The sequence below is a fragment of the Rhinopithecus roxellana genome, chromosome 12 (genome assembly GCF_007565055.1).
Source record: "Rhinopithecus roxellana isolate Shanxi Qingling chromosome 12, ASM756505v1, whole genome shotgun sequence".
Classification (NCBI taxonomy): domain Eukaryota; kingdom Metazoa; phylum Chordata; class Mammalia; order Primates; family Cercopithecidae; genus Rhinopithecus; species Rhinopithecus roxellana.
Genome location: NC_044560.1, coordinates 84,987,205 through 85,000,293, shown reverse-complemented (window position 1 = coordinate 85,000,293; position 13,089 = coordinate 84,987,205). Strand labels below are relative to the sequence as shown.

The 13,089-nt window shown below is 43.1% G+C and overlaps 1 protein-coding gene across 1 annotated transcript in view; it reads left to right on the top strand.

The window, feature by feature from the left end:
• CSMD2 (CUB and Sushi multiple domains 2) overlaps nt 1–13,089 on the top strand; it is a 654,766-nt gene that overhangs the window by 130,366 nt on the left and 511,311 nt on the right. Inside the window, exon 3 of the mRNA XM_030943020.1 lies at nt 5,840–5,952. Within this exon, the coding sequence (XP_030798880.1) occupies nt 5,840–5,952 (113 nt within the window). The remainder of the gene's footprint in view (nt 1–5,839; nt 5,953–13,089) is intronic.

Here is a 13,089-nt window from a genome sequence, read left to right as displayed (position 1 = left end):
CCCTTTACCATTATGTAATGGCCTTCTTTGTCTCTTTTGATCTTTGATGGTTTAAAGTCTATTTTATCAGAGACTAGGATTGCAACCCCTGCTTTTTTTGTTCTCCATTTGCTTGGTAGATCTTCCTCCATCCCTTTATTTTGAGCCTATATATGTCTCTGCATGTGAGATGTGTCTCCTGAATACAGCAGACTGATGGGTCTTGATTCTTTATCCAGTTTGCCAGTCTGTGTCTTTTAATTGGAGCATTTAGTCCATTTACATTTAAAGTTAATATTGTTATGTGTGAACTTGATCCTGCCATTATGATATTAACTGGTTATTTTGCTCGTTAGTTGATGCAGTTTCTTCCTAGCATTGATCGTCTTTACGTTTTGGCATGTTTTTGCCATGGCTGGTACCGGTTGTTCCTTTCCATGTTTAGGGCTTCCTTCAGGATCTCTTGTAAGGCACGCCTGGTGGTGACAAAATCTCTAAGCATTTGCTTATCTGTGAAGGATTTTATTTCTCCTTCATTTATGAAACTTAGTTTGGCTGGATATGAAATTCTGGGTTTAATATTCTTTTCTTTAAGAATGTTGAATATTGGCCCCCACTCTCTTCTGGCTTGTAGAGTTTCTGCCGAGAGGTCTGCTGTTAGTCTGATGGGCTTCCCTTTGTGGGTAACCCGACCTTTCTCTCTGGCTGCCCTTAAGATTTATTCCTTCATTTCAGCTTTGGTGAATCTGGCAATTATGTGTCTTGGAGTTGCTCTTCTAGAGGAGGATCTGTGTGGTGTTCTCTGTATTTCCTGAATTTGAATGTTGGCCTGCCCTACTAGGTTGGGGAAGTTCTCCTGGATGATATCCTGAAGAGTGTTTTCCAACTTGGTTCCATTTTCCCCCTCACTTTCAGGCACCCCAATCAGACGTAGATTTGGTCTTTTTACATAATCTCATACTTCTTGCAGGCTTTGTTCATTTCTTTTTCTTCTTTTTTCTTTTGGTTTCTCTTCTCGCTTCATTTCATTCATTTGATCCTCAATCACTGATACTCTTTCTTCCAGTTGATCGAGTCGGTTACTGAAGCTTGTGGATTTGTCACGTATTTCTCGTGTCATGGTTTTCATCTCTGTCATTTCGTTTATGACCTTCTCTGCATTAATTATTCTAGCTATCAATTCTTCCACTCTTTTTTCAAGATTTTTAGTTTCTTTGCGCTGGGTACGTAATTCCTCCTTTAGCTCTGAGAAGCTTGATGGACTGAAGCCTTCTTCTCTCATCTCGTCAAAGTTATTCTCTGACCAGCTTTGATCCGTTGCTGGCGATGAGCTGCCCTTCTTTGCAGGGGGAGATGCGCTCTTATTTTTTGAATTTCCAGCTTTTCTGCCCTGCTTCTTCCCCATCTTTGTGGTTTTATCTGCCTCTGGTCTTTGATGATGGTGTCATACTGATGGGGTTTTGGTATAGGTGTTCTTCCTGTTTGATAGTTTTCCTTCTAATAGTTAGGACCCTCAGCTGTAGGTCTGTTGGAGATTGCTTGAGGTCCACTCCAGACTCTGTTTGCCTGGGTATCAGCAGCAGAGGTTGCAGAAGATAGAATATTGCTGAACAGCGAGTGTACCTGTCTGATTCTTACTTTGGAAGGTTCCTCTCAGGGGTGTACTCCACCCTGTGAGGTGTGGGGTGTCAGACTGCCCCTAGTGGGGGATGTCTCCCAGTTAGGCTACTCAGGGGTCAGGGACCCACTCGAGCAGGCAGTCTGTCTGTTCTCAGGTCTCAACGTCCGTGTTGGGAGATCCACTGCTCTCTTCAAAGCCGTCAGACAGAGTCGTTTGCATCTGCACAGGTTTCTGCTGCTTTTTGTTGTTGTTGTTGTTTAGCTGTGCCCTGTCCCCAGAGGTGGATTCTACAGAGACAGGCAGGTTTCCTTGAGCTGCTGTGAGCTCCACCCAGTTCGAGCTTCCCAGTGGCTTTGTTTACCTACTTAAGCCTCACCAATGGCAGGCGCCCCTCCCCCAGCCTCGCTGCTGCCTTGCTGTTAGATCGCAGACTGCTGTGCTAGCAATGAGGGAGGCTCCGTGGCCGTGGGACCCTCCCGGCCAGGTGTGGGTATAATCTCCTGGTGTGCCCATTTGCTTAAAGCGCAGTATTGGGGTGGGAGTTACCCGATTTTCCAGGTGTTGTGTGTCTCAGTTCCCCTGGCTAGGAAAAGGGATTCCCTTCCCCCTTGCGCTTCCCAGGTGAGGCAATGCCTCGCCCTGCTCCAGCTCACTTGTCGGGCTGCAGCAGCTGACCAGCACTGATTGTCCGGCACTCCCTAGTGAGATGACCCCAGTACCTCAGTTGAAAATGCAGAAATCACCGGCTCGCGCTGGGAGTTGGAGACTGGAGCTGTTCCTATTCGGCCATCTTGCTCCGCCCCCGGTTTTTTTTTTTTTTTTCTTAAAGAAACTGCCAAACTATTTTCCAGAGTAACTGCATGTTTTTGCATTTCTACCAGCATTGCATGAGGAATCCAGGTTTCCTGTATCATCACCAGCATTGAATATTGTGACTGCAGTGTTTTATTTTAGCTGTTCCAGTGGGTATGTAGTAATATTTCTTCATGGTCTTAACCTGTATTTCTTTAAAGGCTAGTGATGTTGAACATCTTTTCATGTGCTTATTTGTCATACATATATCTTGTTTGGTGAAATGTCTCTTCCATGTCTTTGCTGATTTTCTAACTGAGTTGTTGAATCTTTGCCTTGTTCTCAATCTTAAGAGAAAAACATTCAGTCTTTCACCATGAAGTGTGATGTCAGCTACTGTTTTTTGTTTTGTTTCGTTTTGTTTTGTTTGTAGATGTTCTTTATCAAGTTCAGAAACTAACACTCTATTTGTAGGTTTCTGAATTTTTTTTCGTTTAATTGCAAATGGGTGTTGAAACGTGTCAAATACTTTTTCTGCATCAGTTGATGTGGTCATGTGATTTTTCTGCCTTTAGCCTGTTAATATGGTAGATCACACTGATTGATTTTTCAAATGTTGAACTAGCCTTGCCTCTTTAGAATCAACCCCACTTGGTTATGGTTTATAAATATTTTTATATATTGCTGAATTCTCCTTGCCAATATTTTGTTAAGGTTTTTGTGTTTGTATTCATGTGAAATATTGATCTTCAGTTTTCTTTATTTGTACTGTCTTTGGCTTGGCATCAGGGTAATACTGGTCTCATAATATGAGTTTGGAAATGTTCGTTCTTCTTTTCTAAAAGAGATTAGAGTAGAATTGGTGTTCATTCTTCTTTACATGTTTGGTAGAATTCTCTAGTGAAATCATCTAGGCCTAGATATTCTTTTTTGGGAGTTTTAAAATCAATTTCCTGAATAGTTATAGGTCTATTCAAATGATCTGTTTCATATTGGGAAACTTATGGTAGTTTGGGCTTCTTAAGTTTGTGCCCATTTCATTTAATGTGTCAAATGCGTGTGTATAAGTTGTAGTATTTCCTTATTATCCTGCTGTTAAGTGCAGGATCTGTTTTCCTTAGCCTTTGCCAACTCTAGATAGGTGAAAAATGAGTCTTGGGGTTTCAGTTTTCACATTTTTATATTAATTAGGTGGATCGTTAATTTGTATTGTACCTTTTGCTCTTTTCCTCCCAGCTCTTTTGCATTTTCTTACTGATTTGTAAGTACTTTTTCTAGGTTGTAAATACGAATCCTCCTCCCGTCACATATTCATAACCTTTCAGTTTGCACTTTTCCCATTACCTTTTACAGTTTTTTGTCACACATACATGCTTTTAATTTTCATGTAGTTAGTTATCAGTATTTTCCTTTAAGGCCTCTGGGGTTTCATGTTGTATCCATTAGTACTCAATTTCAAGAGATAGAAAACCAAGTCAAGCTAGTTTAAGAAAAAAAGAAAGAAAGAATGTTGGCTTATGTAACTGGGCATTGAAGAGATAGATCACACTGCGTGGATTAAGGATCTGAAAAATACATCATCAGGGTTCTGTTTCTCTTCTCTTGCCACTGCTTAGCTTTTATTTATATCTATCTGGTGATATCATTTTCTCTAAAGCAGGTAATCTCTGTGTGATGATAAAAAGACTGCTGGGAGTCTCAAGCTTATATTGTGGTAGTTTAAGGTCCAAAAATAAAAAGCTTTCAGAGTCTGTATATTATATCCCATAGAAGGACTCAGAATGACTCTGCTTGGGTGATATGGTCTCTTCCCTCTTCCCCATACCCTGAACCAGTCAATAAAAATGAGGGATAGTATGTCGTGATTGGTCATTTACCCAGCTCTGTGGCTAGTGGGCAGGTGGAGTACCTGTCAGAAATCCATGCCATGGACAGCTCCCATGGAAGATTGACAGGCAAGTAGGTGCAAAGAGAGTCCTCTGCATGTCTTGCTTAGAAGACCTTTCCCCAGCATAAGATGATTAAACAAAGTTTGTTTCCTTATAATATGTATGATTTCATTGTTTTATGTATACATTTTTTATGAGAGAGAGTATATGAATATGGGGTGAGGTAGGGATCTTTTGCTGGATGTGTTTATATTTGAAAAGAAGATGCCCTTGAAACTATTTGGTTACCTGCTGCATAATTTGATCATTTTTTCTTTGCTTTTTCTTGAGTCTGTTCTGAGTTAACATGAATCCCACAAGGTTAGGATGGTGGGAAGGGCAAGGGCTTCATCTAGCATAAGGGTTTTCACAGTGTCTGTTTACAAATATCTGATTTAACTCGTCTGAACCCAATACTCATGCCCTTCGGTGGATATCCTGGGCATCAAGATATTGTATAGCAGTGGGAGGTATACAGAGGCATCCGGGAGAATCACAGATATTTCAAATTACCTGAAAATGGGCACAAAGTTAAACCTTGAAATTCCTCCTAGATTCCTACCTGGGTGTGGTAAGGTAGGCTGAGGCTTAGAGGGAGTTAAGGACAAAGGTATATAGGAGACTGGCCACCTCACTATGACCTGTGTGCACAATCGGGTCCCTGTGAGGGTCACCATGCATGGACGCCCAGCGGTGGACAACGTCTTTCCTAAATGTATTCCCAAGTGTTCAGTGGTATCTTTTTCTCTTAGAGGAATCTTTAAAAGTGATAATCTTGTGCTAAAAGTATATTATTTCAGGTTCAACAATTCCTTTAGCTTCACACCTGTTTCCTTTTATTCAGTTAAGTTCCAGAAAGAAAGTTTAAACATTTTAATTTTAATAGCACGCACAGTTTGATCCCATTTGTATGAAATTATTTCATTGAGTATGATTCCGTCTATTGATCCCACCATCTCTTTGTATGTCAACTGTCAGGAATAATTATTTCCAGATTGTGTTGGTTTCTTATTTTTTGCTTTCTTTAAAAACTAATGGGCACTTATTTCTATAAAAGCAGTAGACATTCCTTTGAAAGAATAAAGTCTATGATAAGAAGCGTCCTCATTCTTCTACTTAGAGTTGGCTCTATTTCCCTTACTATGTGAATAAATATTGTCTACTGGCAATTGTTAGTTGTAAACTCATGGGGAATTATACCCAGAGCCTCACAGGCCCTCAGCCAGGAAGAGAGAAGACAGGAAAAGAAATCAGAAAAGGAGAAAAGAGGAAACACAAAGGAGGCAGGCAAGCCTCCAGGTGGGAGATTAGACCATGGCTTTGGGGGAGTCACTTCCTCATGTTTCTGGGGCAGAAACCTGCTAGTTTTCATCACCTCTGCTGAGAATCACTTTGTCTTTGAACACCCTCTATGTGCCTAGATCAGCACTGTGTATCCAGTAGGCACTCAGTAAATGCTTCATGGATGTGTAGTTTCCCGAGGGGGTCATTCTCCCTAATCCACTTCTTTGTCTTTCAGGCTCACAGGCTTTCAGCTGCCAGCCACCATTGTTAGTGCAGCCACCACCCTCTCTCTGCGCCTCATCAGTGACTATGCAGTCAGTGCCCAAGGCTTCCATGCCACCTATGAAGGTAGGTGCCTCCCTCATCGGCCACAGGAGCCTGAGATGTGATGTCCTAATAGCCACAAGCAGGACTGCATCACTCACAGATGCAGGGAAGTGTTCTTCAGACCCAGAGCTTGCACCTGCCCTAACAAGGCTGGTTACTAACCAATAACTCAGTTCCTTAAATTGTCCCTCTTGGTTCCCGGGAAACTGGGAATGGATATCAAAACTTGTGTGCAGTAGTTTATCCTGAGGGCCTGGTGACATCTAATTCTCTGTCCCCTTTAACTGGATTTTGTTGTGTTTTTATTTTTTTAATTCTGTTTTATATTGGGCTTCATTGTATAAGGTACCTCAGGTTGTTTTTGAAAATAAGAGACATATAAACCCTAAGTAAAAGAAATAAAATAAGCGGCTGAAAACACCATACAGTGACTGCCAAGAGTCAGTTTTATATCATTCAGAGAAGAACAATCGATTTTTCCTTAATAGCATGGATTAGGGGCTTTTGGTTCGCGCTATGCAAATAATTTGTACTTCTCTCAGTCTGTTTAAATATGGTGTTAGAATTCAAATTAACACTAATATCTTCAGATTATACACTATTATTATTATTAACTTTATTATGTTAGTTCAGAAGATGGTACTTCTAGATCTCTGTCATTTCCCTGGGAAATTTACATCTCATTAATAGGTAATTATGCCGCTCTTGGCTAAGACCTGCACTGTTATTTTGTGTTAAGATCATTAATAGGCGTATTTTAAGACTATTAATGATAATTAATAGCAGTAATGACATAATACCCTAGTAAAGCATGCCAGATATCCAAAAGCTTTTTTTTTTTTTTTTTTTTTTTTGCCTTTGCCTTTGTTTAAGAACTTAAAGAGCAAGCGATGCTTTCTCGAATGAAGCTATAGCAATACAGAAACAAATACTCCCTGTCTTGGCCAGGGGTGGTAATGCATAAAGAGGACAAGTTCTGCCTCCTTAGCAAAAAGCCACCCCTGGTGGCAGGGGTATAGGGGAGATGGTTTGATGCTTTAACCTGAGCAACTGGGGGCTCCTGGGAAGGCCTCAATTATTTTTAACTAAAGGTTGCTCAGAAGGCTCCTGAGAAAGTTCCACCTGCCTTTTGCTGAGGGCTTCTGACATAACTCTGTTTCACCTTAACTGAGGGCTCCTGACAAAGACTGACCTTAAAGTGAGGATTCCTGAAATAGCCTAATTTCTTTTTTAAAAATGATCAGATTTGAGCCATCTGTGGTGGCTAACTCTTGTAATCCCAGCACTTTGGGAGGACGAGGCGAGTGAATCACTTGAGGCCAGGAGTTCGAGACCATCCTGGGCAACATGACAAAATCCCATCTCTACTGAAAATACAAGAATTAGCTGGGCATGGTGGTGCACACCTGTAATCCCAGCTACTTGGGAGGTTGAGGCACAAAAACCGCCTGAACCTGGGTGATGGATATCATCCCACTGCACTCCAGCCTGGGTGACAGAGCGAGACTATGTCTCAAAAAAAAAAAAAAAAAAAAAAAAAAAAAAAAGTTCCTCCTAATATCAAGCCTGTGATTTTTGTCATCCTATTTATACCTTCACCCTGGCCCTGAATCCAAAGTAATTTTCTCCAAGTTTGAACAACAAGCTCCTCACGAAGAGAGGCCTCTTCAGAAGTTTCCTATAGTCTCTCCGGCCATTAGCTCCTTCCACTATAGGTTGGCCTTGGGGACATTGACTACATTTGGGGCCCAGGGCCAGGGAAAGGGAGACTGGGTCAGGGACACTAGAAGAGGTGCCATCAGAGATGCTGGGAGTGACTGACACATGGGAGACCTGGCCGGGCCCTAGATTCTCATGGTGCCCTCATTTCTCAGTCCTGGTTGATCTCTGAGGCCCTGGCTTCCCTGAGGCTTGAGGAAAAAGGTGTCCCTGAACACACTGCCCTGTTAGGGGCACAAACACTTCTCATTAAGCAGAGCAGATCTGAGGGCACATTCAGAGTCCTGTGAAAACAGACACTGTAGCCTGGAAATCATGAGCAGGGTCTGTAGTTGGGCAACGAGAGGTTTGTAAACTCCATGACATTAGAGACAAAAGTTCTGAGGGTGGGTGTATCTTTTTCTAAGGAGAATATACAGCAAGCATTAGAAAACTCAGATTGCCTTGGCCGACTCTAGCCAGCAGCTTGTTTTTGTAAATAAAGTTTTATTGGAACACAGCCATGCCCATTTGTTGACATGTGTTTGGTGGCTGTTTTCATGCACTACAACTGCAGAGTTGAGCTATTGTGACAGAGACCCTATGCAAAGCCAATGAGATACTTAATTTTTGACCCTTTACAGAAAAAAATTTGCTTACCCCTGGTCTACAGCTGTATTGTCCAATACAGTAGCCATTAGCCACATATGGCTATTTACATTTAAATTAACTAAAATTGAATAGAATTTAAAATTCAGTTTCTTAGTCACACTAGCCTTGTGTCAAATGTTCAGTAACCACATGTGGCTTGTCTACCATGTCGAACAGCCCAGATACCCAGATACAGAACAGTTCCATCATTGCAGAAAATTCTGCTGGACAGAGCTGAGCTGGAGCTTCCATCAGATTCATAAAGAGGCCTGTGATTCTAAAGAGATTGCAAAACATTAGGGATAAATTAGAGGCCAGTGGATCCCTCCTCTCATCTGCCTGGCACAGGTGAGGCCATCCAGGCATGAGAATGCTCAGCATTCCAAAGCAAGACTCACAGGGCAGAAGGAAGAGCCTGTTTCACCTCAGCCACATGATGATGTCAGGTCTCTAAGTCATGGGCGCTAAGAAAATAAAGCCTTGTAGGCAAGGCCCCTGCAAATGTTAGACCAATGCTAACAAATTGCTGTAGCCGAGCGAGTCTCTATGCAGTCACCTGTTGCAGGGTTTCTGCAGACTTTGCAGGATGTGTGGCTGGCTGTTTTGTACTGCATGGTAAAGTGGGTCACAGGTGTCTATGCTAACAAAGGAGTCAAACACCCATAAGCCAACGCTGTGGCTATCACTGAAGCTCATTAATTTGACTTGGGACTGGGCTATGTGGCAATCCATGCATTTGGACAAATGTGAGTTGCACTCACTTCTGGAACACCCAAAGTGGATGGACAAGGATGGAAGGTGGGAGGCATGAGTAGGGGCAGCCCCTGCTGTGAGCATACTCATCTGATATATGCCCTGGGATCTCTTTATCTCTGAGCTTATTCAACAGGCAACTGAAACATGTTGAACCCGTACCTGACTCACTGGGTGACCTTGGACAGATTTTTAAGCTCTCTGAGCCTCATTGTGGAGTGGAGGAGGGGAGATTCAATAGTCAAAAGGAATTTGTGAAGATTTGGCTCTCAGGGAAGGGGCTCAGCCCCCTTCCTCCATTGCAGAGTCCCCTTGGACATTTGTGCTGGGTGGCAAGCAGGGAGAATGACAGACAGGCTTCAAAGGAGAGGCCCCCACTTCCAGCCTAGGCTGCCCCAAGTCAGGATGGTTTCCTTATATTTTCTATTCATCATGTTGTTGTGTCCATTTCAAAATGGCATCAGGGCGCTGCTCTTGGTAGCTCCCCTTGGCTGACATCCCCGAATGTCTGCTATCAAAACGAGTTTGATCCTCCTCCACCCTCATCCGGAATGTGAAAAGTGTAGATAAGGAACTGAACTGCTGCTAGGGATTTTGGAGAAAGGTGAAGTCAGGTGATGAGTGTCAGCCCACGGCTGCTGCTGCTGCAAGGAAAAGATCAAAAAGGCCGGTAGTCAAACCCTGAGATGACAGAAGGTGCTTGGTTTGTAATCCCTCGGGGCAAGAGCATGGGCTGCAGCAGCTGGACGGGAGGGAAGGGGATCAACCTGTATTAAGCACTGACTGTATGCCAGGCACTTTACATACATTATCTCATTTAATCCCCCATCACAAACCTGTGGACAGACGTTGCTATCCATCTTACAGAAGTACATGCTGGGCCTCAGGGAAGTTTTGTGTGCAGTTGAGGGCTTGATGGCCAGGAATTTTAACGTGGCTTTTCTGCAAAACTCTTTGAGTAAGGCAGAGGCTAGTGACTCCATTTCACGGGCAGGTAAACTGGAGCTAAGCCAGAGGCAGGGGAGGATGTGGGAACTTCCAGGCTGGCGTGGGTCATCCATGGAGGCAGCAAGAGATGTGTTCCTGAGCTTCTCAGCTAGGGTCACCAGATAAAATACAGGGCACTCAGTTAATCTGAATTTTAAATTATTCAGATTTTTGAAATGGGAATAATGTTTAGTGTAAGCATACCCCAAATATACTTATTTTATGGGTTTTTTTTTTCCTTCTGAGATAGGGCCTCACTTTGTCCCCCAGGCTTCAGTCCAGTGGCACGATCTCGGCTCACTGCAGCCACGACCTCCTGGGTTCAGCCTCCTGCCTCAGCCCCCAAAGTAGCTGGGACTACAGGCATGCGCCACCACAGCCAGCTAATTTCTTTGTATTTTTGGTAAAGACAGAGTTTCACCATGTTTCCCAGGCTGGTCTCGAATTCCTGAGCTGGAGTGATCTGCCTGCCTTGACCTCCCAAAGTGCTGGGATTACAAGCGTGAGCCACCACACTGGGCCTGAAATTTAAATATAACTGAGCATCCTGCATTTTCAGTTGCTAGATCTGACAATCCCATTTTCAGCATGGAGTCTAAAAATAGGCCCCAGGAGCCCTCACCCCACTCACCTCCTCCTCTTCCTCCTCCTGCTGACTCCCAGGTCTGCCCACGTCCTGCTCTGCCCAGGTAGGGCTGTCTGCCCAGGTCTAGCCTCAGTTCTGCCATTCCAATGAATAACACATTTAGACATCCCTCTGCACACACACATATGCACACAGGTGTGGATCCATGGGCACTTGGGATTATGCTATCTGTGAAATTCTGTAATCTGGTTAATGAGGCCAACGTTTTTCTGTGTTAATAAAAGTAGCCCTGATTTGTCTTTCTAATGAACATCACTGAGGGAGCCATTGTGGTTTGCATATACCATAGTTATCTAACCAGTCATCTTCTGTGGATATTTAGGTGAAGAACATCCTCGTACATACAATTTAACCCCTCATCTAATTATCTTCTTAGAATAAATTCTTGGAAGTACAATTGCTGGGTCAAAGAGTATGTAGATTTTCCATTTGATACATAATTCCATCGTGTCTTCAGAAAGGTTATGCGAACGTATACTTCTACCAACAGTGCACAAGCAGGCCTGAGCCCATTCCTCCCACCTTGCCAGGGTTACATGTTGGTGAGTTTTAAGTCAGTTTCATGGATTAAAATGGGTAGAAAATGACATCCCGTTTGTTGTGATAATTTGCATCTCTTTGATTGATTATAGGTAAGGTGAAGCCCCTGCCATCACTTACTGGCCATGTATTGATAATTGTATAAATCCTCTCTCTTGGTCTCTGCCATGGGGGTGTTAGAATTTTTCTTATCTTCTTTGTAAGTGCTTTTTGCATATTAAGGATATTAATGTGATGGGTTTCCTTTTGAGGTGCATCAGTTTTCATTTTTATGCCACTCATTTTACATTTTAATTTTTTAACTTTTCTTTTATGCTCTCTACTTTTGGTGCCATGCTTGGAAAGGCTTTTTCTGTGTGAAGATTAGATAAATGTTCATTTAAAGGCTCACCTTATTCTTTTCGTTTTATTTTACTGTTTATTTATTTATTTATTTATTTTTGAGACCGAGTCTCGCTCTGTTGCCCAGGCTGGAGTGCAGTGGCGTGATCTCGGCTCACTGCAAGCTCCGCCTCCTGGGTTCATGCCATGCTCCTGCCTCAGCCTCCTGAGCAGCTGGGACCACAGGAGCCCACCACCATGGCTGGCTAATTTTTCATGTTTTTAGTAGAGATGGGGTTTCACTGTGTTAGCCAGGATGGTCTCGATCTCCTGACCTCATGATCCGCCCGCCTCAGCCTCCCAAAGTGCTGGGATTACAGGCGTGAGCCGCCGCACCTGGCCTTTACTGTTTATTTTTAAATCTTCCTGGAACCCAGTTGTGTTGGTCTTGGTTTCTGTGACTCCCTTTCTGTCTTTGGCTGTCTGATGCTCGCCATGTGTCACTCTGTCTGAGTTCACGGAAGCCTGCATCTTCCCCACTTTACCACCAGTGTGTCTCTATCTGATGTTTCCAGTCTTCCTGCCATTTGGACATTTTTTCTCACCCTAGCCCCAGACTTCCCACCTTCCTCACACACAGCTCCCAACTCTTGCATGGGATTGTTTCTGACTGTTCCAGACTGATCACCAGGTAAGCGAGCATGATGGACAGATCAGAAATGCCAATTAGGGAAGAGTCTCTGCAGGTTTTTGGTGCTTAATCCTGGTCGTGCCTCTGCATTGTAGCAGCATGGATCTTGTGCACTCTGACACTTTTGTGAAGGAGAGCCCATCTCTGAGTGTTAGGACTCAGTCTATTAGATCTACTTAATACTCTGGCTCTCAAAACAGGTATTTCTTTGTTTAGCGAAGTCTAACTGTGATCTGGGCATCTCAGTATCAAACTATAGGCTTCGTTAAAAATCATACCTCTTCTGTTCCACTAATTATCTCTGTAAAGAATCTTAGAAAGATGACGTACCCTTATTTTCTATTATTTTTGTGGACTCCTTGGTAACCATAAGGGGAGAGGTGGCATAGTACAAGAATTAAGATCTCAGGTTCTGAATTCAGACACCTGGAATCAAATCCTATCTTGCCATTCACTTGCTGGGTGACCTTGGGCAAGTTATGTCATTTCATTGAGCTCCAGCCTCTGTGCCTGTAAAATCAGGATAAGAATAATACTTACTTCATAGAGCTGTTGTGAGGATTAAGGAAGAGAATGCACAAGTCACAAGATGTGCTCAGTATGGGACCTGGCAAATTGTCAGCGCTTGATAAATGTCAGCCAATTAATTAAGTCACTCTCATCCTAACCTTAGTTGACTGGGATTTTTTCAGGGATGGAAGGAATATGTCAACTTCATAGCTCACAATCCCAGCCCCACCCCAGTACCCTGGCTCCAGAGTTTGCACAGAATTCTTAATCCAGCCGTTCGTGGTGTGTCTAGTTTTACAGCTAGACCGTGGCTTTTGGAGGGAAGAAGCAGCATGTTCTTCATATTCATGAGCCTCCAGCA